Raw genomic sequence first — 26,800 nt, 5'->3', positions numbered from 1 at the left:
CTATACTTGGGGTCTCTGTGCTTATGATGAATAGCAAGCCTACCTCATAGTTGTGGGCAAATGCTCTAATTGAAAACTGACAGCACCTCTGCTCTGTGAAACTGGGCATCAACTCTTGTCTGGACACCAAGTAGGTAAAGTTTAACAAAGTTTAAGAGCATGGACCAAATAGAAGAATGTCAGGTGATATTCATTTGTACAACATTGTCTCCTCCTTTGTGACTGATCCTACGTGACATGGAGCTGTGCAGAGTTGACTGCAGTTAGGTGACACGTTAAGTAAGTAAATAAGAACATATCAATAAGTGCCAAACATGACCTGATTGATGTACATCAATGTGAATTGGGCTATTCATTGAAGAAGAAATATGCTAAACTGAGAGGAAAACATTTTCTATCCATAAGAATTATCCCCTTTTGTATCCCGAGATAGACCAGGGATGCAAAATAAGTTTTTTCAATGTCTATTGTTCAGATTTGGAAGAATAATTTTCTTCAAGGCTTTATTTGTTGTTGTTGTTGTTGCTGATCTTCATTTTGGAAGAAGTCTTCTTCCAATGCTGAACCTATACCTAACTGACAAATTTTATATTAGTACTGTAGCCATGATATGCAATTTTCAGACTTCTACGCTTGAACTGAATTAAAATCCTCAATCATTTCTATTATTACCAACCCCGTTCCTCATCTCTATTTCTTCTTTCTTCATAAATTCAGGATAATGACTCCATCCAACATGATTCCTTCCTAGATTCTTTTGCTCAAGACATAAAATGAATAATTTTCTACTGTTGGAGAATATACATTCTGTAGGAGCTTTAGATGAGGTTACTTTAATCCTATTGAAAGAACATGCTGCATGGTAATGGAATCTGGTAGTTGTATAGTCTGTGGAGGCCTGGAACAGAGATCAACTAAGGGCTAAAACATTAGTGATTAGGGCTAAAGATACAGCTCCCTCACAGCACACTCAAGAAGCTCTCAACAGTACAAATGCCTATAGTTGACTCTATCCCTTGCAGACTAAATATGTGCATCTTGATTACAATGGCAAGCAAACATGAGAGATTAGTCTGCAGCAACATAGCAAGAAAATACAGTAATACCTCGTCTTAAGAAACTTATTGGTTCCCGGGGGAGGTTCGTAAGGCGAAAAGTTCGTAAGACGAAACATTGTTTCCCATAGAAAACAATGTAAAATGAATTAATGCGTGAAAGAAAAAAAACGCAAAAAAAACGCCACCACCCGGCTGTCACCTTTTGAAACAGCCGGAAGTTCGGCAAAAGTTCGGGTTCGGGTGGCTGCCGAGAAGCCCCGCCGCCCGGCTGTCACCTTTCGAAACAGCCGGGGGGCTTCTCAGCGTCGTCCCGAACCCGAACGCCAAACCCGAACCTTGCCGAACTTCCGGGCTCGGCGTTCAGGAGGCCGCAGAGAAGCCCCGCTGCCCGGCTGTCGTCTTTTGAAACAGCCAGGGGGCTTCTCGGCGGCCTCCTGAACGCCGAACCTGGAAGTTTGGCAAAAGTTCAGGTTTGGCGTTTGGGTTTGGGAGGACACCGAGAAGCCCTACGGCTGTTTCAAAAAGCGACAGCTGGGCGGCGGGGCGTCTCGGCGGCGGGTTCGTAAGACGGAAAAAGTTCGGAAGAAGAGGCAAAAAAATTTCCGAACTCTGGGTTTGTACCTCGGATTGTTCGTATGGCGAGGGGTTCGTAACAGGAGGTACCGCTGTACAGAGAAAGTTCCTATGATACAATTACTTGAGTTATTGGAAACAGAGCAAAGGGAAGGCAAATAATTGCTTTTGAATGCATGCAGTAAAAAGAGTTTTCATGCCAAAATCATCTCTGCTATATCTCAATAAAGCTTTAGCACAGAGCTTTTTATGTGGGGTACAAATAGTCCACGATGAAGAATATAGCAACTCAGGATACTGGCAGTAGTTGTTGAAGAGCTTAATATTCCTTTTTTTTCAAGAATAAATGTCACTTTCATCAGTGTGAATGACACAGATCAGACTGACAGGAAAAAAAGGCAATGATGTAGATTTTTACATATTTTCCTGCCTTGACACAAAGTTAACCTTATATCTTGGTAAGCTTTCACAATGAAGTATCAGAGTTAAGCAGCTGTCAGCTTGTGTCACACAATAAACACTTGGCATTCATTGAATTGCTACTATTTCAAAATGAGAATAATGGTTGGAAGCCAATTAGTCAATTCCTGTCATAACCAATGGACCAATGACCTGATAAAAGTGGAATCTGCAATTGCGGAAAAATATTAAGAAGGAAAAAGAAAATTAAGGAATATATGTCTAACATATAAGAACCAGTTTGTTTAAGGTATCAGGCTAGGAGCCAGGACACTGTGAATTCCAGTTCTGACTTAGGCACAAATTCAGCTGAGTGATCTTGGGTCACTCACTTTCTCTCAGTTCTAGGAAGGAGACTGGAAAACTACTTGTAACAAACTTTGTCAAGAAAACTACAAGAATTTGTCTAGGCAGCTTCTGAGAACAGGAAATAATTGGACAGAAGACAAAATAATCTAAATTAACTTAATGTGTTTCCAGCTGATTAATAGTTTTTGAAATTTTTATTTATTTATTTTTTAGAGGCAAAAGGATATTATAATTTTATTTATTTATTTTTTAGAGGCAAAGGGATATTATAATTTATGCTAGAAGGAGAAAAGAAATTACAGAGAAGCTGAACAGATTCTTTCTTTTCATCTTCACATGACAAAAATTGAGACAGATTTCTGAGCTGGAGTTCGTATAAGGAAGGGACATAGATAAACAGAGTGATATAGTGTCAAGGGAAGAATCATTGAACTTTTATTGATAAATTTTACATAAAACTGGATTTTCTAAGTAAAATTATGCAATCTGTCATTACATTCAGCCTCTGTAGTTTGTTGACCTGAATAGAGGTAGTCCTTGACTTATGACCCCAATGGTGCCCAGAATCTCCATTGCTAAGCAAAACAGTCATCAAATTAATTGTGCCTCATTTTAAAACTTTTTTTTGGCCATAGCTGCTAAAGGAATCAATCAGTGCACTTAAGTGAATCAGTCGGCTGGTGGGTCCGGATGAGAGAGCCTTCTCTGTGGTTGCCCTGCCTCTCTGGAATCAGCTACCTCCTGGAATCTGCACTGCCCCCCACCTTATTGGCCTTCGGGAAAGCCGTAAACACCAGGTTTTTCCAACAGGCCTGGGGCCATTGACCTTGGGGTGGTGGTGGTTACTAGCGACGTCGGTCCATAGATGTATAGATGGATGCAATTATTTAAAATTGAAATGTGTTTATATTGATCCATGTTTATTTTTGTTGTTTATTTTTGCCTTGAGTCCCTAGGGAGTTGGGCGGAGTAGAAAATAAATAAATGAATGAATGAATGAATAAATAAATAAATAAGTAAATATGATTGTTGACTCTGGCTTCCCCACTGATTTTGTCAGAAGCGGTGGGAAGGTTACAAATGGTGATCTCAGGACCCAGGGACAATGTAACTGTCCTCGGAGAGGGGCAGCATATAATTCCAGTTAATAAATAATTAATAAATAATTACATGCTAGTTGTCAAGTGCCCAAATTTTCAATACATGACGATGGGAATGCTGCAATGGTTGTGAAAACTAGTTGTCTCTTTTTTCAGTTGTAACTTCAAACGATCACTAAATATATGGCTCTAAGTCGAAGACTTTAAGAAGTATCACAAGGAAATCCAGTAAATTATGGATCTGCCATTTTAACATGCATTGCAGGTAAGATAAAATATCAAGTATTTGGGGGCACATCCTTGCTCATAGATACCCAATATGATTTCACTACGTGAAGGTGCTGTCTAACTAATCTATTAAGAGTTTATTCACAGTGGGAATAAACATGTGGGTAAGGCTAAGTCAGTAGACCTAATTTACTTATATTTTCAAAAAGTCTTTGATAAAGTCCCAGATCAAAAACTTAATCATAAGTGTCAAAGCCATGAAATGAAATGGCAAGTCTTCTTGTGGATAAGCAACTAGTTAAAGAATAGGAAACAAAGAATAGGGCTGAGTGGACAGCCCTATTTCTTACAGTGGAAGGATATAACTAGTAAAGTGCCACAAAGTTCTTTTCTAGGGCTAGTGCTTTTTATCATACTTACAAATGATCTGGAATCAGACATCACCAATAGCCAAATTTGCTCATGGCACTATATTGTTCAGAGTAGTAAAAACTATAATGCACTACAAAGAGCTTTAATAGGGAATTGGGCATCAAAATGACAAATATTCAAAATCAGCCAGTAAAAATTATGCACATTGGCACCAAAAATCCTAAATATTCATACAAACTAATGGGACCTAAGACAGCAGTGACTGATGAGAAAATAAATCTTGGGATAATGGTAAACAGTTCAATGAGGGTTTCGATACAGGGCATCCATTGTAAAAAAAATGATAGGGATAATAAGAAAAAGTATTCAAAATAGAGGATACTAACTCCATAACAGTTTGCTTTCACAAACTTGGATTGTTTTAATTTGAAATATTAAAGTCAAAACATTATATATACTTAAATAATTGGCATCGTCTATAAATCTGTCCAATTGAGAATAATGAGAAAGTGACAAAGCATAGTACTGCATAGGAAACTTTTGTGTGAAGAAATTCTATGTTTTAAATTTTTTGGCCTTTCAGGACTGTACGGAGATGGTTTGTGATGCCACGATGTATCAGAGAAAATACTGAAGGTGCTAATTTTCCCCACTAATTACTCTAACTTACAGCCTCTTTGTAACAGCTTGGCCTCATTTTTGAGAACTGCATTCAAAATGAGGACACATTAAAAAAACTAGACAGTTGGTGAAATAACAAAATCACAAGTTCAAAGTGGAATGAAAAATTAGATGGATGAGAACAGATGAGAGAATATCAGCTCAAGAGTTAATAAAAATAACTGCTATGTGACACGAAACTATGGTGTGGAACAGACTTCACAACCTTTCCAGTTTTATGGATCAGAGTAGTGGGGGGAAATGTTCCACAAAAGTGACGGGCTCACTTGTGTGGAACATTCCACACTCACTTAGTGTGCACATGCAGGTCCATTTGTGTGAGCAGAGGGCACGCGTGCTCGCCCGCCACTTCTGTGGCTCAAGGCCCACAGATTAGATTAGATTAGATTTATTGGATTTATATGCCGCCCCTCTCCGCAAACTCGAGAGTTAGAGACCCCAGGTGTGGAAAGTTAATATAATTCTGAGAAACTTTGGGAATCACTTTCAAAATCCGAACAATGCACTTCTCTACAGTACACATAATCACATCCATGATCCTATTAAAATATTTGATTAAACTCTGGTTTGCAACATTTCTAAAAATAGCCCCCCCCCCTAAAAAGAGAGAATCCTATTCAGATAACAAAAGGGAGGATATGTAGAAATCCCAAAAGTATTTCAAAGCAAAGAAGATCAGCTATCACAGGATGGAATAAGAGCAAACCATTTAAAACTATCAAATTATAGCAAACATTATGAAAAAACCCTCAATATTTTCAAAAGAACACTATATTCCTCGAGTGGACAAGATCACTTAAACAGAGAGCCTACTTTTTAAAACATTGCTTTTTACATCATATGAACATCTAAAAATAGCAGTAGAAGAATACCTCTCCGGATCAACAATATCACGTTAAATGCCTTTTCTCTCTGGGTTCCTAGCTTTGCTCATATATCAAGTGGCCATATACTTACCTGTATGTACAAACATGTGCTTGACATAATTCTGTTTGGCTGTGAAAGTCTTGTTGCAGAGGGTACACTCATAAGGCTTTTTTTCACCCTGCCCACCTGCTGTGCTGTGGCCTGCAGAAGGAGCCAGGGGTTGTGGGGCTGGCAGTTGGGCAGTAAAAGTTGAAATCCCAGGCTGGGACACTGTCACAAATTGTGCCTGTTGGCCTAGGGGCTGGGGAAGGCTGAAAAGGAAAGGTTTAGGACCACTGCCAGCAGACTGTGTGGTAAAGAGTGCAGGCAAATAGGTGTTGCCAGCTGTGCCGATGACCTGTGTGTTGCTGGTCAGGGTCAATGGCATCCTCAGGTTGCTGGTGAGGGTTTCTGTCTGGCGTAAATAGAGCTGTGTACTTGGCAATGATTGGGAAACAGTTGTAGTGATAGGCTGTAAAGTCCCCTTTTCAGTACTGTTGCAAACAGTTATTAGTGCGCTGTCCCTTTCAATGTCGTTTCCTCTTTCTGGTGAAGAAGAGTTAGTATCTGTGTGCTGCTGCTGAATGCTTTCAGCAGAAACATCATTTTGTTCGGGTTGTGTAGGCTCTTGTTGACCTTCTCGACCTAGGCCAGTCATAAATTGCTGCTCCACAGAGTCAGGTTCAGTGCCAATGGAGGAACTGACTCCAGAATCAAAACTTTCTCCCTTGGGCTCACTTTCAGCACCTTCTGCTTGATCAGTATCCTCAGTGCATTCTTCAGACTCGTTACGCTCTAAGATTTGTACTCTCTGCTGTCCATAGTAGTCATAATCATCCTCCATCTCTTGCTTGATGTGAATATTGCCCACTAAAGTTTGGATCCGGACTGGACGTGGTTGCTTTCTGCAGTGTGTGGTTTCTGGAGTGGTGGAAAGATACCGCTCCACCTGCTGTGAGCGCTCATGGATCCTTGTAATCCAGCTTGGATCTTCCATATGATGATCTCTAGAAAGGCCCAGTGCTGTTTCATGGTGGCTGACCACTGCTCCGCTGTAGAATGAACGCTCGCCACTGCCGTTCTGCATAGAACATGCATACAAAGCTGAATAGATCCGGTCCACACTGTGCTGTGAGTGACTTTGCAGATAACCGGACTCTGTATCACTGCTCTGTCCTGAAGTGGCTGATTCGGGAGTTCCTCGGGGTGTCTCTTGTGCAGAATCCTGAATTAAAGGGTAGATGTCGCCCACATTCTGTGAGACAATCCGTGTGCATTCATCAATCACAGTTTTAATCTGCAGGATGCTGGCTGCTGTGAGGATTTGCAGGGCCTCTGATTGTGAGACCCGCAACACTCCACTGTACATGAAGTCAATGAGCTTTTGTACTGACTGGACTGACACCACAGAAGGAATTTCAATGTCACTGTAGCCCAGTAACAGCTTATCTTGGAAGAAGGGGCTGCCAGCCGCCAACACACAACGGTGGGCACGCAGCATGCTCCCGTGAATGCGGACTGTCACATCACAGAAGTGGCCACGGTTGCGTTGCTCGTTGAGGGTCTCGAGCACAGAATTGCTGAAGTTGTGGAGGTTGATGCTATGAATGCGCTCTGTCATCCCCTTGCAACTGTTGTTACCTGCCAGAGACAAAGGCATAAAGATTAGATTGGTGTTTGAAATATTTATTTATTTATTTATTTGATTTGTATGCTGCCCCTCTCCATAGACTCGGGGCGGCTCACAACACAATAAAGCAGTTCATGACAAATCTAATAATTTACAATTTAAAATATTTTAAAAACCCCATTATTAAGCAGACATACATACAAACATACCATACATAAGTGGGTTTTGAGGAGTTTACGAAAGGCAAGGAGGGTAGGGGCAGTTCTAATCTCTGGGGGGAGCTGATTCCAGAGAGTCGGGGCCGCCACAGAGAAGGCTCCTCCCCTGGGACCCGCCAACCGACATTGTTTAGTTGACGGGACCCGGAGAAGGCCCACTCTGTGGGACATAATCGGTCGCTGGGATTCGTGCAGCAGAAGGCGGTCACGGAGATAATATATACATATGTAAACAGTATTTCCCTCCCTTCTCAATAAATGTATATTTGCTGACATTTTAAATCAGGATTTTGTGTCTGAAAAACACATGCTTATTAAGCTTGGAGTCCTTTAACTCTCAAAGTGTGTCAAGAACCATTTCATCCCAAATTTGTTCAAAAAAATGTATCCAAGAATTTTTGTTATCCTTTCTCTCCTCTCAAATGCAAGAATACAGAATGAAAAACGTGTAATTATATATTGTCTAAATAACTAAAATACTTATTACCAGTATTAAAACAGATTTTAATGCTGATTTAAATAATGTTTTGTTCCTTTCCCATTTTGATACCATATCAATGTAATTAGTAATAAAGACATGGTTTCAGCATCTTTAAATAAATAGCATTATGGCTTGACAATACTTTAATCCAGCTTGTTTAATAAATTGATTATAGGTTCATACTGAATATCAATTAAACCCCGTTACACATTTTTCATTAGCTTTAATTAGGATTCAAGGCCACATTATGCTTTAGGAAATGTATTACTGTTATAATACATGGATTGTACAATGCATAAGAGAGACTTTGCAAAAAGTATTGGCATGAATGAAACATCTGTCTTTAAGTGTTAAAGCACAAGGCTGTTTCAAAAACTTTCTCAAGTTGCTAGACCATATATGTGCATGCAAATGTCACTTACATAAGGACCACCAATGAAGCAAAGTGGTCTGTATGGACATCATGTTGAGGCAGCCAAAGGTTTTTGAAGTTGCCACATACGGTATATAACTTACTAAGGATCTTTGTTTATGCTAATGTACTTTCATGACATCTCTTTGAAAGTTTATCTCTTTGAAAGTTTATTGTTAGCTGCCCCGAGTCTACGGAGAGGGGCGGCATACAAATCCAATACATTATTATTATTATTATTATTATTATTATTATTATTATTATTATTATATGTGAGAAAGGTACATAAAGATACAGTAAAAAAATTATCAAAAGATTAAGCACTTGTGAAGAAAAAAATTATTATCTGAAATTAATTTTTTTTAAAAAGTCCAGCTCATTGAGACACAAAAAACATCAAAGTGTTCTGTATTTTTACATTGTTGAAAGGAGCATTATTTCTAATCAAAATGTTCAAAATTATTAACTGTCCATCAGGCCAGGACTGATAGCAAGAAAATGAACCGATAGTCTTAAACGTTATAATTACAATATACAGATTCTTATTGTTCTAATTGTCATCACAGAATAGTATGCATGTATATGTAAAGATTTCTGACTCATTCTGTTCCCAGACCTGCTATTCACATTTTAGTTAATACAGTGAGAAATGCTTCTGTGGAACTGAAGCAGCCTTTGTTAAACAGCTCTCTTCTGCCCAGTGCATTTAGCAATCGTAAAGGACCTCACATGTGAAGCTACTGTTAGAAGGGTTGGGAAAGCAGGTTGATTTAGAAATGGCACACAAATGAAAGAGTGTAAAAATGCAGAGGCTATTCTTACCCAAGCAGGCAATGAATGGGCAAGGAGCCCGAGGGAAAAATTGAACTTAAGAGTGATTGTTCACATGTGCTATTCTTTTTGAACTGTAGCAAGACAAGCGATTTCATCCAGGGTTAAATAGTATATAAAATGTTTTTTGTTATTCTTTACAACTTATTACCGGTAATAGTCTGGAATATGCATGTACTATACCACATTGAAGACAAATATCACAATATGCCAGGTTCTTTATGCTAAAGAACTAGGAGGTACTGAATTCTGAATGATGGAAGAGTTAATTGTACAGTTTGAATGAGTGAGCATGGAATGTAACTCAGAGCTGCACAGAATCTAGTAATTATAATTCCCAAGCACAATTAAGGTTGTGGTTTCAGAAACTTGTAAAGACAGAATGCTGGATTTTGATAAACTGGAGCCTAGATAAAAAGCTCACTAGTTCCCCTTCAAAACACTGACATTCTGTGTTAGAAAGAAACTATAAAGAAAGATTACTTCTATTTCAAAAGAATTTTTTTAACCTGATGCTTTGCATATGTTTGGGACTAAGACTGCCAGTAGAATTATCCAGCTGTTTTACAGATTGGGAAATTGTGGACTTATAGGTATGTATTAAAATTCAAGTAAGAATTTTGCAGTAAGAAAAGTGAAGTGCCTATAGTCCCCTTTCTTACTCTACTCTCCGGCTGCACTGTGTTTGTGTGTCTGACTTTGAGATGGCGTGTTCCCTCCCTTGAAGGAGACTTATGGGAACTGCATCTTCTGACCCCATAAGACTTCTTGGCATCTTCAATTCATGCAGCCATGATACCCTGATTGCTTCTCTGTTCCTTCCTCAGTGAGTGGTTCCACTGAGGGAGGGGATTTGCTTGGTGGTGTCTCAGACTTCAAATCTTTCCCTCCTATCTTTTAGCATTTATATTAATTTGTTATGAGAGGACAACAATAGATTTGAAATATACTATTATCAATGTTGTGGTTAGCTCTGGCCCAGCTCCTGCCCCAAGGACTGTGGATGTGGGGGAGACATCCACATGCTGCAGGCCTGTTTTGCCCCCGGTGGAATCTGCTGATGAAGGCACCTCTGACCAAGAAGACATGAGTGACAGGGAGGAGGAGAGTGTGGCAGACAGCTCAGAAGGAGATCAATTATCTAGCTCCTCCTTGGATTCAGAACAAGAGTTAATGATACAGCCACGCATGCGGAGAGTGATGCATAGGCAACAACAACTGAGAGATTATTATCAAAGAAAATGAGGCCACCTGTGGTTGGGTGGGGCTGTGGTAATTAGTGAGGCTGCATAGGAAATAGCAGCCTGTGGATTTGGCCATTGTGGAGGATTATCTGATCATTGTGTTTTGTGACTGCTTTACTGACTTTGACTTTTTGTGTGCTGATTTTTCCCTGCTTTGAAACTAAACCAGAGCAAAGTGTGTTTCACTTTGTGAAAGAAGAAGGACTGTGAATTGCCTCACACTGCAAGCTAAGTATCACAGAACTGATAAGGGACTTGTACAAATTACCAGTTTGGTTGGAGACGAGTGCTCTTTGCTATACCAAAAGAGGGCTTAGGTTAAGTGAATTTTCATTATAAAGAACATTGTTTTGAATTTTCAAACGTGTGTGTGTCTGAAATTTGTACCTGTGAATTTTTGGGAGGATTCTACCAGAGAGCCCGACAGAACAATCAATATGCTAAGGATAACCAATTCTACATTATAAAATTAATGCAGTCTGGATGGAAGAAGCTGAAACCACACAAGATGGAATTGCTGCTTGCTCCTCAAGGTTTTTTGCTGGTTCTGTTGCTATTTCCAAAAGAAGTAGTAGTTTTCTTTCAGGAGCAGATCTGTACTTTGATAGTTCACCTGGACTCATGACTATTGCTGATTGGCAAAGGAAATTTATGGGCAGGAAACCTTTATCCAGTTTCATCTGGTATGCCAGTTGTAGGCCTACATTGAGCAAGAGCTCATCATAAGAGCTTGTCATCGCCAGCTCTTTGAATTACTGCAGTGGGGGATTGCATTTAAAGATCAAGTTGATTCAAAATGCAGGATTGGTTAGCACAAATAGGTACCAACTGCACATTATATTACTACTGTGAATCTTCAAAACTGCCAGAAGTGTTTTCAAAATGCTGATTTAACTTATAAGACCCTATATTTCTTGGCCTGGGGATTTTTCAGAATTGCTTCCTGTAATCAAACTGTCTAATATGAAAATCTCAAGAAAAAAATTTATTTGTCATTCCCCCACGTCCATGAAATTACAGGGATGATAACAGAGGAAAATATATCTCTGTCATGCCTCCTGTACTAAGTTAGCTCTCTTTCAGAAAGTTGGATGTGATAATTGATTATCGTCTGAGTGGAATTCTTTTAACTTTAAATATGAGAAGATGCATCATACAACGCTTTTATATATTGCTTCAATTTATAATTGAATGTTTGATTTGTCTGACTTCAAAATTGATTTTACTGTGGATGCTTTATTGTTGTGCCATGGATATTTTATGGGATTTTAAACATGTTTTTCTAAGAGTCTTATAATTACAGCAGTGTATAAATCAAATAAATAAATGTCAGTGCCTCTAGTTTACTAGAAACTACTGCATAATAAATATGTATAGAAACACAGTCTTTGAAGATAGATACACACACACACACACACACACACACACACACACACACAGCCTTTTGTAAATGGTAAAAAGATATTTCTGTCAGAAGGAAATCTATGTTTTTCCCATAAAGACAATTGTCAGTTTGCAGTTCTACAGCAACCTTCCTACATGATTACAGCCACAGCAGCCTATTTAAGTACAGATATATGAATGCATGGAAGCCAAATGTATGCAAATGTTAGAGGGTAAACCATTTTAGAACCTAATAAAAAGATAGGAGCAATGAGATTTTATCATTTCTTAGCTGCTACGCAACGGGAATTATGCAAAGTAAAAAAAAAAAGAGGTTATTATTAACTGATTTAATCATGTATTTTATATTTTGGAATTTTTAAACTGTTGATTACTGAATAATTATTTTTCAGTTGGAATGTACAAGAAATCATAATCTTATGTACATGAACTAATTCAAATTTTCCGTCAACTTTAATCCAGAATCCCTCCTATTCCAAAATATTATCCTGAAATAACTATACAGAATGAAATTCTTGAACATATATAAATGACAAAGTGTTATTTTCAAAGGTACTTTAATTAGTACCACTCAAGGTTGTAATTGCCATATGATAGCATCATATTTTTTCATTTTTTCATTTTTAAAAAATGTATGCTTATATTTTCCCTATGATTTCAGAAAATTCCTATTTTGAATTACCAATTGGAGTCTGCAAGGGTTCAGCAAACCTGGAGAGATTTACATGGATATGAAACTGAAGATGAAAATGGATTTCAACAAGTAGAAGATAAGTAAATGTTTTATATGTAAATGGAAGTATAGATTGTGCTAATTATATAGTTTTAAGATATATATATGGATACATATGGGTTAGGACAAAAAGAAAGTGAGCTAATGAGATGTTGATAAGGATTATTTACCATTAATTGGAGAAAAAAATGAGAATAAGCAAATAGCTTGTTGAAATCTTTTAGAGAATATTGTGTAGAAATAAGAACACACATGTTATGAAATTAAAGAAAACTTCAAATTTTTGTCTTGTTGGTTAGCAGAAAGTTGGTTAGGAGAAAGCTTAATCTAAGCCATTTAGTGCTGTATTAAAGTTTGGGATACAGTTTTAGGTTTGTGAAAGTGAAGTATGGGTAATGCATTACAAATAGTATACTAGTAGGGTGTTTTTATACTCTCTTCTTTTTCTATATTATTTAAAATATAGAAAAATATGGCTTGAGAAAAAAATTGTCCTGCAATCTGCAACTCTTAGACTGCAAAAATGTATGGACTTCACAGATCAACTAGGGTAAAGCAATAGATGCCAATTTACATAGATTTCTGTAAAGCCCTTGATTCAATAGTATACGACAAATTAGCTCTAAAACTAAAATCTTCTGGATCATTGCAAAAGTGGATAATTGTGTTCTTATCAAACAGGCAACAACTAGTCAAAATAAGGAATGCCCTGTACCTGTTAACAGCCGGGTCCCTCAAAGAAGCGTTTTAGGACCACTTTCTTCATACTTTACATAAAGTACCTTTGTGATTATATTATAAACAACTGTGTTCTATTCACTGATGATGTAAAACTATTCAACGTCACCGACAATGCTGCTACCTTTCAAAAAGACCTTGATTACCTATCAGAATGGTCAAACAATTGGCAAATCCAAATCTCAGCCAACAAATATTCTGTCTTACACATTGACCAAAAAAGATCAGAACAAAAAATTCAATCTGAGCGGACACAATCTCGTAGATGACCCTCATTCTGTTCAGGACCTTGGAGTACTCATCTCAAATGATATAAGTGCCAGAGTTCACTGTAACAGCATTGTCAAAAAAAGCATTAAAATTTGTAACCTAATTTTGTGTAGCTTCTTATCTGGTAATATTGAACTACAAACTAGGGCATACAAAACTTTTGCTAGACCAATTCTTGAACACAGCTCATCTGTCTGGAACACACACCGCATATCGGACATGAATACAATTGAACAAGTCCCCCACTCCTCCACTCGCAACAGAATAATTTATGCTACCAATTTTTAAAATGTATTTATTATTAAACATCTTAGAACTTTGCCATCTTTGGTCCAACCTAAATTTAGTACATAAAATTATCTGCTATAATGTTTTACCTGTCAATTATTACTTCAGTTTCAACCACAACATTATACGAGCACATAATTTCAAACTTATGGTAAACCACACCAAACTTGACTGCAGAAAATACGACTTCAGTAAACTTCTCTTGTAATGCCTGGAATGCATTACTTGACTCTGTGGTTTCTTCCCAAACCCCCAAAACTTCACCCTTAAACTGTCTACTGTCGAGCTTACGCCATTCCTAAGAGATCTTTAAGGGGCATTGTCCCTGTCCTAATGTTTCCTTTTATTTGTATCCATTTCATGCATTCTTAATTATGTTTATACTTATATCTGTTATCTAATACATGCCTGACAAAATAAATAAATAAATAAATAAATAAATAAAATATATATGTTGAAAATAGCGTTTTTGCTATTATAAATGATTAAATATTTATATTGTTTACTGAAAAGTATTTAAGTGAGCAAGAATATAGTAATTGAGTCTCCGAAGTAGCACACATTCAAGCTCCAAAAACAAATTTTAAATATTTTTGCAACACTTTCACAGCTTTTTAAAAAAATACGTATACTGTATAATAAAATATGTTCCAAATTAAATATTTTTCCAGTGACTTCCTGATAATTTATGAGAGCTAATTTGCTGGTTCCAGAGACATGACTGATTTAGATGATATTTTTCATTAGAAGATTTTGAAATCTGTGAAATTGTTACACTTTTTACATCAAATACATTGCAGGCCAAAATAGTACATTACCAGATTGTTTACAGTGTTTATAGTGGCTCAGGTTCAATATGCCTATGGACCAATAATATTGCTTTCTTTTTTCTTCCTGATAACTCTAAACTTGTTAAAGTTATTTCTTTGACCAAAACCATTTGGTCTTCTTAGATACAGCTTCAATGCAAATATGAAATTAGTTACTTCTTCACCTTCCAATTAAATTCATAAAAATATAAGAGATCTAGGTTGGACCAATTTCAGCATACTAATCCCTCTGATTATTAAAAAAATATTATTCTAATATATTTACTACACCTAGTATTCAAATATATATTAGCAGTCCTCATAGAATTTATTTTGACAATCTATAATTAAGTTTTAAACAATTCATTTCTAATTTTCTTATTATTACTTTTAAACTATGCTGCAGATCGTGGAAGTTGGCTTTAATCTCTCTTTATTTTTGAAAATATTCATTTTTAAACTATTTCAGAGATGACAGAATACAGTGATACCTCGTCTTACAAATGCCTCGTCATACAAACTTTTCAAGATACAAACCCGGGGTTTAAGATTTTTTTGCTTCTTCTTACAAACTATTTTCACCTTACAAACCCACCGCCACCACTGTGATGCACCGCCTCCGGACTTCCATTGCCAGCAAAGCACCCATTTTTGCGCTGCTGGGATTCCCCTGAGCTCCCCTCCATGGGAAACACCACCTCCAGACTTCTGTGTTTTTGCGATGTTGCAGGGGAATACCAGCAGCGCAAAACCAGGTGCTTCGCTGGCAACGGAAGTCCGGAGGTGGGGTTTCCCAGTGAGGGGCGCCTCAGTGAAATTGCAGCATCGCAAAAACACAGAAGTCCAAAGGTGGGGTTTCTCATGGAGGGGAGCCTCAGGGGAATCCCAGCAGTGTAAAAACGGGTGCTTCGGCTGGCAAAAGGGGTGAATTTTGGGCTTGCACACATTAATCGCTTTTCCATTGATTCCTATGAGAAATATTGTTTCATCTTACAAACTTTTCACCTTAAGAACTTCGTCCCAGAACCAATTAAGTTTGTAAGAGAAGGTATCACATAAGGAAAGTTGAGATTTCATACACAATTCATCTGGCAGAATGAATTACAGTAGTTCAAATAGCTGGCTAAAGTTTAAGATTTTTTGAAATTTAGTTTTAGTTTACTAGGGTTTTGAATTCAAGACAACAGGGGAAACGTAGCAATTAAATACAAGTGAAAGAGTTTATGAATTCCATAGTTCATGATTGTAATCTACAGTATTTCTCATATCTAATTGTTTGAATATGATTTATCTTCTGTTTAGTTCCTATCTAAATTTGTTCAAATCTCTTTTTGTCCATTACCTAATGACAATAATTCCATACAGCCTAAAATAGGCATCATAAATTTAGGAGATTCATGTCAAAATGACTGACTTGGAAAACAGCAACTAGACAGCAACAAAACAAATATGCACCCTAAATAAATGAAGAGGGTCTTCTCAGTTGCTTCTATTAATTTTTGAAAATGCAATTCCGAGTTAGTAATTGTGCAGTTTGCAGTGATCCAATTTTTTCCTCTTATATTACCACCTACACAATATTCTGTTACTGCCACTTTTTGCTCCAAAGTATAAAAATTTACTACTTATAACCTTATTTCATCTACTAATTATGTACATGTTTCAATGTTTTGTGAGGGTGAGTTGACATTGCAACTCATACTGTGTGTCACTCAGTCATCTGTGATACACTATTGTACTTACAATCAGGTGACCCTGTGTATACGTGCAGGTTTCTTAGTGAATGGGATGAATGGATGAGATCTGGGCTCAGAGATGAGATAGCTTCAAAGTTCAGGCATGGAAGGCCTGACTTGGCAACGAAGGCACCCGTCTGCGTAATCTCATTCTCCTCAGGCTTCGGTTTTTCAGTTGTCTTGGGTTTCTTTCTAAAAGGAAACAAAGAGACTTTTGAAGGTAGCAGTTACCTACAGTATGCAGGAACGAGAATAACTGTGCATTATTGTTTTTCTTTCAGAACATGTTTTATTGTTTGAGGTTTTTCTAAATCTGTATAATTTTTTTCTCTCCTAATTTTACTGTAGCAGTTTGAAATAAATAAAGAATTTTTAGCAATATATTCATTTTTATTGAGGCTATTCTTCCAATTAAAGAAATCTGAAGTTTAGTCCAGTTTTCCAAATGTTTTTGAATTTTTCGCATCATTTTTGCAGTCATCCAAATATCTAATATTTTGACTTTTTTTGCTACCTTTATTTATTTATTTAATTTATTTTATATATTTATTTATTTATTTATTGGATTTGTATGCCGCCCCTCTCCGTGGACTCGGGGCGGCTAACAACAGTGACAAAAAACAGAATGTAAAAATCCAATACTACAACAGCTAAAAACCCTTGTTATAAAACCAATCATACATACAAACATACCATGCATAAATTGTAGAAGCCTAGGGGGAAAGATTATCTTAATTCCCCCATGCCTGACGGCAGAGGTGGGTTTTGAGGAGCTTACGAAAGGCAAGGAGGTTGGGGGCTATTCTAATCTCTGGGCGGGAGTTGGTTCCAGAGGGTCGGGGCCGCCACAGAGAAGGCTCTTCCCCTGGACCCTGCCAACCAACATTGTTTAGTTGACGGGACCCGGAGAAGGCCCACTCTGTGGGACCTAACTGGTCACTGGGATTCGTGCAGCAGAAGGCGGTCCCTGAGATAATCTGGCCAGGTGCCATGAAGAGCTTTATAGGTCATAACCAACACTTTATACCCAATTCCTCTAATTCCTTGTCCTGTTGCTGCATGATATTTCTTTTTATTGTCCTTATTTAACTTTAGGCAGCCAACTTTGCCAAAATCTCTATCTCCTGCAATAATTTGGGTCCTGAACTGTGAGGTTCAAGTTTGAAGTTTTTATAATCTGTTTTCAATGCTGGTTGTTAGTGCTTGCAGGAGCTGAGACTGAAAGCAGTCTGCTTGGTGTAAGCTGTTTGTTTAACCCTAGAACATTAGAGAGGTATATACTGTATAGGTATATATAATGGCTAGCTTGATTCTTACAGTGGAATTAAATTTTTTGACCAATTCAATTCATTGTGTTTGGGGGTTTTCATGGCAGAGGTAAATGAACAGTGTTGGTTTATCCCATATATAACTATATTTAAGATTCATACTTGAATGGATAGACTTGATCAATTAACCTCTTTTCAATTATCCAGGACACTAATCATCCTCTCCCACTGTATATTAGAGCCATAGTCTAATGCTTGTCTTCTTATATAAGCTGGTCAGTTATGTAAAGAAAGAAAGAATTTTCTTGGTATCTTACCTCTTTAGAAAAAAGTATTGAATTCAATTGGAGGGCAATAACTTTGCTACCACCCATCCCCATGAGACAAAACCCAAAGCAATTCCACAAACACAACAAATGAGAGCTAGAGAATGAGAGCTAGAGAGCTACAGAATCATATTCCTTTTCACATTCTCCCTTACTCAGACCCAGAAATTATTTCCACCATATTCCTTATACTTAGGTCTCCGCAATGGAACCTTGTAAATAAGGGTACCTCCAGTGGTCCCTGATGCCAACAACTGCCAAGTCTTATAAGATATCTGCGTATGGATTGTTGATGATGTCTGCTTGTGCTAGAAGACGGAGAGATCCTACAGTCATCCTCAAAAGACATTACAATTGTCCATGTATTTTCCAGAACTTTCAGATTCATCTTTTTCAAATTGCTCTTGGGCCAGTCCCTCATGCAAGGCCTCTTTGCATGATATTCCTCCTAAATTATCATATTAATTACCCCTGCTTTCTATCCAGAGGCTGTTCCTGCCATGACAATAGGAGCTTTAATTTCCTCGTGGTAGTTGTAGCTACCACTCTTGTTTAATTAAACTATCAAGATATATGGTTTTATAGCCAGCTCACCTTTCCATGGCTCGTCCTGGGAAGTCTCAAAACACTCCTAGAAATAATTTCTTCTATTTAAGAAGCATGGGATGAGGAGTTGTCATAGCTGCTGTTTTGCAATGCCATATTGATTGTTTTTTATGGAGATCAGTTTGTAGTATTTGGTGTGGTTACATCTGTAGCCATGACCATCAGCTCCCCTTCCTATCTTCTTAGCTCATCTCTCTCTTTGTACCACAGTGTCTGCTGTAATAAAACAGACCACTTAGTGGCTGTTTCTGCAGCTTCTGAAGATACCTTATGTACCCATCATATAGGGCATTAGCACTGACTTTAACTGAGAATGATCACTTCTGTGCAAGTTTCTAGATATTTGGTGGAATATTTGGACAATGTTTGCAACAACTCTTGAAGTATAATGGCTTGCTTCTCTTAAATGATCGCTACTCTTGATCTACACAATAGCGAATAGCCATCTGACACAAACTATCATAGCCTGCGGCCATTCTCAAATGAAACATATACAGTGTTCCCTCGATTTTTGCGGGGGATGCGTTCCGAGACCGCCTGCGAAAGTCTAATTTCCGCAAAGTAGAGATGCGGAAGTAAATACACCATTTTTGGCTATGGACAGTATCACAAGCCATCCCTTAACACTTTAAACCCCTAAATTTCCATTTCCCATTCCCTTAACATCCATTTACTCATCATTATTACTGGTACTCACCGTTGAATAAGACACTTAGTAATCCTGATATTTATTAACATAATTATTTATTAACAATAATTATTTTTTTTGTTATTTATTTGCAAATTTTTTTAGTTTAGCGATGACGTATGATGCCATCGGGCAGGAAAAACCATGGTATAGAAAAAAACCCGTGAAGTATTTTTTAATTAATATTTTTTTAAAAACCGTGGTATAGGCTATTTGCGAAGTTTGAACCCGCGAAAATCGAGGGAACACTGTACTGTACATACATAGCACATACTCCAAAATAAGATTAATATAATTTATAGAATAAAGGACGTTGCATGCATTCCTTCCCTCCCACAGAAATATGTTTTAAAAATATTGGATAAACATATTTTGTAAAGAAAAAAATATATGCATTCAGAAAAAAACATGTTTTCAGACAGAGGCATAGAGAAATGAAAGTATATTATGAGGACCTCAGATTAGGATTAGCCATCGAAAATTACCTGTCCATATCAATGTGATATTCTGCATGAACTAAGTTATTCAGTGACTGAGGTTGATCACTACTGGGTACTGTATTAAATCATTGTTTAATGCAGTTAAATCACTGTTTTACTTATCTCAACTCTCTTCTCCAAAAACCTAGTTTTATCCTAGTATAATTTATTGTCTGCTGAAAAAGTGAGTAACTGTACGACACACTTAAAATAATACAATTCTAATGGGGACCTGTGCCATTTCAAAGCCAATGTTGTTATACTTTTCCAGAAATCAGGAAAAACTTTTTGGAAAGTCATGTCTTGTTCAAGCTCTAAATATTACTGTTACAAATATTACACAAATAATACTGTTTAGAATGAACAGTGAAGCTAATGACCTCAATATTTATGCTCAGTTTATAAATACTAATATAATAGTGGACAGAGAATTATAAAAAGGGAACAAAAGTTAAAAGAGATCACTTGTGTAGAGAGAAGTAAAAAAATAATTTTGAGAAAAGAGGACTGTTTAGGGGTTATATCTTTGAGTTGTACACATAAACAAATCCAAATTATATAAAGTATTGTATTTAACATTAAAACAATATGGAATTGTACAAACAAAATCTGGATTTTATTATAAAAAAGAACATGTGCAATAAAACAACTCTCTCCCACCTCCCCCAAAGATTTTTCATAGGCAAAAAAGAAGATTTACAAAGTAATTCTGCACCCTCATAGAATCAGAAATGAAGAAATATGCAGAAAAACACATTATAGCATAACAAAGGGCAAGCCACTTTGCTATTAATCAAGAACATTGTCTCTAGTTATATAAAAGAATTATATAAGCTTGGTATGGTAAGAAAAAACACAGCAGATGAAAGTTCTTGTGAAACCATGGTGGCTGACGTTTATAAAAAATAGCCTCTAGAGGGCAGCAAGCGATCAGCTGGTTTCAGATTACATTGATTTGAGAATTTCATCTTTTTGCTCCAAGTTATTATGTTGGTTTGCTACAAACACTTTAAAGAATCTTTGTCATTAAGTATTAAAATTACACAATTCAATGACATTTTTGCTCAGTTAGAAAATGGAAACTGAACTGAGACAAACTGATAGATATGAATCTCTTTTCCCCTTTCCTTTCTTTAAAAATGGTATGCAAGAATCTACAAGGTAAATAAATATGTTGATTGACCAGACCTAAAAACAATTATTTATTTTATTATTTATTTATTTATTACTTAGATTTGTATGCCGCCCCTCTCCGAAGACTCCGAAGCAACCATTACAGGATGGCTAGGCAATATTGAAACCTACCATAAACACATTATTTTTGAATTCTAATGCATTACTTTTTTGAAACTAAAATGTTTTCTTAAAGTATTAGGAAAATGTTAAGGGTTATAGATATTAATGTACCCAAACAAAGTAAATCGACTCCCCACCTTTTTGAGTCACTGGCATCATAAAGATTATGAAATGTATTTTCATAACAATTTTGGTTATGGAAGATAACCTACTTAAGAAGATCTATAAAACTGCAACTTTTCCCATAAAATTTTACCATACAATTGGTCATGTGGCTGGCATGACTATAAACCGAGGAATGCTGTTACCTTCCCATTGAAGTTGTACCTATTTGTACAAATACAAAGTTGTACTTGTATTTGTGTACTTTTTGAACTGCTAGGTTGGCAGGATCTAGGTAGTGAAGGGCTGGAAATTTTTTTACCACCACACTGTGGGCATGGCTTACTTTGTGGGAGTGGCTTGATGATCATGTGACCAGCGGGGTTAAGAATACAAGGGTTACGGAAATGAGAAGGAAAATATTACATAAGTGGTATCACACGCCTGTTCAACTTGCATATTTCCAGCAGAATGTTAAAAATACTTGTTGGCATGGGTGTCAAGATGAAGGAGTGTTTATGCATATGCTTTGGAAATGCCCAGTAGTGCAGAACTTTTGATAAAAAGTGCAAGAGGATATTAATAGGATGTTAAATATACGATGGACAATTACAAAGGAAATGGCAGTATTAGTTAAAAGCAATGTGATGGGAGAATGAAAGCGCTCAGGCAGTAATAGTTTTAGGTTGGAAGGATGCGACAAAATGGACAATGCAAAATTGGTACCGGTACATGGTGGATCATATTCAATTTGAGATTATGGACAAAAGGATGAGTTCGGTTAATGAAATTGATTTGCGACAACTGATGGGATGATGGGACAAGGCAAGACGATATATGATTAGTAGAATCTGAGACCAAGCTACAAGGAATAAATTGGAATCACTTTATAATATGTAAATAGATATATTGCTCTTGAGTTAAAATGGTATATATAAGAAACACCCCCAATTTGATGGTGGGGTGTGAACGTTTGTCTGCTGATGGACACCAATCACTGAGCAATTGTTGTATGTTGTGTGTGTGTGTTCTATATTCTATATTTTAAAATCAATTAAAAAAACAATTAAAAATGTGACCAGGGGGGTTGGCTTAAAGTCATGTGACTGCCTTAAAGGTGGCCAATTTGACCTCACTCACGTCAAGGGTTTGAGTTAGGGTGCCTGGCCTTTCCTCACCTCAAAGAGATACAATTTCCCTATTTATTTACTATTACTGAACATCCAAAATATACTATTTACATATTACACACAGGCACACAAAAATATACATTATCTACTATATAAACTGTATGTGTATGTACACACATACACAGCTTTTCTAAAATTATACATATTCAACCTCATGTACTGCGATAGAAAACCTTTGAGACTGCCTTCTTCCGCACGAATTCCAGTGCCTGGTCAGATCCCACAGAGTTGGCCTTCTCAGGGTCCCGTCAACCAGATGATGTTGTTTGGTGGGGCTTAGAGGAAGAGTCTTCTCTGTGGAGGCCTCGGCCCTGGAATCAGCTCCCCCCCGGAGATTCACACTGCCCACATCCTCCTTGCCTTCCCTAAAAGTTTAAAGACCTATTTATGCCGCCAAGCTTGGGGTCATTAGAGTCCGGCCCCCTGACCACGAGTGCTTTAGTATGCTTTGTTGAATTAATTATGATGAATGCTTTTAAACTATATTGGAGTTTTTAAAGTCTTTTTAATCATATTAATTGGATTTTAGATGTATTTGCTATGTTCTTTTGATATGTTGTGAGCCGCCCTGAGTCCTCGGAGAGGGGCGGCATACAAATCCAATAAATAAATAAATAAATAAATAAATAAATAGATGATAGATAAATAAATAAATAAATAACATACCCAGAGCACAGAGGGGGGGGGAGTCAAAATTTTACTACCAGTTCTATGTACCTGACCGTACCTGTAGCAGCCCATCACTGGATTTAGGGCAAGAAGAGGACCTCACTCTATTGAAGGTGTTCAAGTCTTAAACTGCTCACCTTTCTGTTCAGAAGCCCATCTTCTTAACCACCAGGCCACTGTGTCCACTACCACACAATGAAATATTACCAAATTATGAATTATTTCTTGCAATAGACTAATTATTCTCTCCTCTGAAATTAGGGGGAAATTTACCTTCTGAGCAATTTCTGTCTCTTCTTCAAAAGTAGTCTTGCTGGTAAGCAAGGATGTGATGATGTTGTGCAAAAAAACCCCAGACCCATGGAGACAGCAAGGATTTGTGCCCAAGTCTCTGGAAAAATCTATAGCCGCAGTTAAAAACTCACCAGAATCAAAGGCCCTGTGGCCCTTTACAAAGGCTGTCAAGATCGGTATTTATTTATTTATTTCAGTTTTATAGTTTTCTTTAAGTTTAAGTTAGGTTGGCTAGTTATATAAAATGCTAACTAGCTAGCTAGTTATAAAGAAAAAGCACGGAAACTACTTTTAATCACACTGATGGATTATTTCTGGTGGGCCAGGGTTAGGTGTTTTTCCTCTATCCTGGTGCTTCTTGACCTTTCAGTGGCATTCAATACCATTGACTATGGTATCCCTCCTTTGGTGTCTCGAGGGGTTACAAGTGGGGGGCACCGTTTTACAGTGATTCTCTTCCTACCTCTCTGGTTGTTTGCAGTTAATGTTAATGGGGAGGCAGAGGTCCACCCCTAGACCCCTACTTTGTAGGGTTCACCAGGGGTCTGTCCTCTCCCCTCTACTATTTAACATTTACATGAAACCGCTAGGTGAGATCATCCGACGGCATGGGATGTGATATCATCAATGATGTCACCCAATTATACATCTCCACTCCGCGCCAATTCAGTGAAGTGGTTGATGCAATGTGCCAGTGCCTAGAAGCTGTAAGGGTCTGGATGGAAATAAACAGGCTCAAGCTCAACTCCTACAAGACCGAGTGGCTCTGGACATTTCCTTTGAAAGACATTCCATCTGTCGGTCAATTGTTCTGAGGGGGGGACTTTAATCTCTCAGATAGGATCTGTAACTTGGGTGTCCTCCTAGATCCACAGCTGACCCCCAACCCCTGTGGCCAGGGGGACCTTTGCGTGGGTTCGACTGGTATACCAGTTGAGACCCTGTTTGTACCAGGAGGCTCTGTGCACGGTCACTCAGATCCTCATCATCTCCCATCTAGATTATTGCAATGAGCTCTACATAGGGCTACTCTTGAAAAGTGTTTGGAGACTATAGATAGTCCAGAATTCAGCCGTACAGGTTGTTATGGGTGTTCCTAGATACACCAATATAACACCAATGCTCCATGTGCATGCACTGCGTACCTATTGGTCTCTGGTCACAATTCAAGGTGTTGGTTATTCAAGGTGTTGTAAGCTGCCCTGAGTCCCATTGGGATTGGGAGGCATATAAATCAAATTAATTAAATTAAATTAAATAATTAATGCTCAAACTTTATTAATAAGCCTATTTTACTGTTAGCTTCCAAATTTCTTTCTGCAGTTTACACATTAATAAGCATATTTCTTAAATATTTGTAAAAATCAGTGTTCTTATATTAATTTTAATTTGACAAAAAGGATATACTCATGATTAAAGCAGCCTTTTCTTTTCAATTTTGAGTTGCTGCTGTAGCAAAATCCCATGAAAGTTATAAATTTTCATTTTAAAGAAATGGATGCATTCTTTTTTTAAAAAAAATTAGTCCTTTCACATTCTGCCACTCTATAAGGTAGCATATACTTTTATGGATCAAGTTACTAGAATAAAATTAGGGGTTTATATAATCTAGTGATATGTTTGGCAGGAATTGTGGGAGGTTTGGTCTTTTCTGATATTGCCCCTGCACTGTGGAATCTTCTTTCCCATGAGCTTAGCATGTTCTCATCACTTCTAAGCTGTTTAAGGTTATGTCTGGAAAATCCAGGAAACTGTTGAGTTGGCTTCATCATTATTAACATCCCTTCAGCTATTATTTTTTAAGCTGTCCTTATAGTTTTAATGTCCAACTCTACCCTGAATTAAGGAATTACAGGGCTGTAAAAATTACAGGAAATAAGGAGTGAAGTAACTTAGAATTAAGGAGAAATTTACTGACAGTTAGAACAGTTAATCAGTGGAACAGCTTGCCTCCAGAAGTTGTGAATGCCTCAACACTGGACATTTTAAAGTAGATGTTGGATAAAGTAGGGTAGGGTTTCCTGCCTAAGGAGGGGGTTGGACTAGAAGATCTCCAAAGTCCCTTCCAACTCTGTTATTATTATTATTACTTACTGTTATTGGTAATCATTTTAGCTATGTATTGTTTTAGTTTTGTTATATGCTGTTCAGAATCACTTCCTTGTGTGATATGTGGCTATATAAATTAGATAATAAATAAAATAATTGAAAATATTTTTGGTAATTTTTTTATTTCAAGAATGCTATTCTAACTTGATAGCTGTTAATATATCCATATCTTGGATATCTCTAAGTATTGGTTATAAAACATAGTATTATTTTAAATGTGGAACAGAATCTAATGGGTGCAATCACACAACGTATGCGCCAGATAATGTAATTATTTGTAAAAATTGGGTGTAATCTAATTCTGAATCTCAATATAGCAGAAAATAATGAGTCAACTCCATTATTGGTTTTCCTTTTCTACATATAATCATGATTATTTCAAAACAGCAAAAAAGCAAGATAGGGAAAGTATAAAAAGCAGAGTTTCTAGAATGGTTTTCTAAAAAAATTACCAGTAGCATCCATAGCGTTGTGTATATGTAGGCAAACAATAACAGACTGGGCAAATTCTGCTAGCCATGGCTACCAAACATCCCAAAAAGTCTGCCACGCTATCTCACTTTCTTTACATGGATGATGTGAAAGTTTGAAATAGAGAAACTACTGAATGTTGTCCATATGTATAGCCTAGATATTGCCATGGAGTTTAGATTGGATAAATGACTCATTCTTCACTATCAATAGAAATAGAAAACTGAAGGAATCAATCTGCCCTATGGAAATAACTTCAAGAGTTTGAAGACAATCACTATAAATACCTTCAAGCTGGCAACATCAAGCATGCTGAATACAAGAATAAAGCTAGAAATGAATACATTATGAAAATGAAGAAGAAAGTCGAAGAGTTGACTGGATTCAAAGACAATTAAAAACCCTAGCTATTGGAAAAGAATAGGAAATTGGCTTGATGAAATCTTAGATATTAATCTAGACAAAACCCCAGAGTGTTTTCTCTTAGGAATTCTATGGCAACACCTCAATAAAAATCATACATATTTGGTCATCCATATCACAACCACGGCTAGAATAGCTTTTGCACAAATGTGGAAAAATGAAGAAATATCACAGGAAGAGCTAACATTGGAGAAAATTATACATTGTGCAGAAATGGTTAAATGAACATTAGAATTAAGAAATAATGACGAATCTCTATTTCACAATTGCTGGGATCTATTTTATCGTTGGCTTGAAAAAAAGACCAAATCCGTCAAATAAGCCTTAAATTATCAACTATGCAAAAGAAAACTTACCTGGTGTTAAAGTTAATTGTATAAAGGAGATAAAGTTATGTGC

General features: G+C 37.1%; 1 protein-coding gene across 15 annotated transcripts in view; it reads right to left on the bottom strand.

The window, feature by feature from the left end:
• The window catches only part of ZBTB20 (zinc finger and BTB domain containing 20), a 635,906-nt gene that overhangs the window by 3,652 nt on the left and 605,454 nt on the right, over positions 1-26,800 (bottom strand). For all 15 annotated transcript variants that reach the window (XM_070750021.1, XM_070750012.1, XM_070750019.1 and 12 more), the window contains 2 exons: positions 16,488-16,672; positions 5,738-7,327 (listed from right to left, as the gene is read on the bottom strand). In XM_070750021.1, coding sequence (XP_070606122.1) covers positions 5,738-7,327; positions 16,488-16,672 — 1,775 coding nt within the window. The remainder of the gene's footprint in view (positions 1-5,737; positions 7,328-16,487; positions 16,673-26,800) is intronic.

This window comes from Erythrolamprus reginae, chromosome 4 (genome assembly GCF_031021105.1).
Source record: "Erythrolamprus reginae isolate rEryReg1 chromosome 4, rEryReg1.hap1, whole genome shotgun sequence".
In the NCBI taxonomy this organism is placed as follows: Eukaryota; Metazoa; Chordata; class Lepidosauria; order Squamata; family Dipsadidae; genus Erythrolamprus; species Erythrolamprus reginae.
The sequence above is the reverse complement of the archived record's forward strand: the minus strand, read 5'-3'. Positions and strand labels throughout refer to the sequence as shown.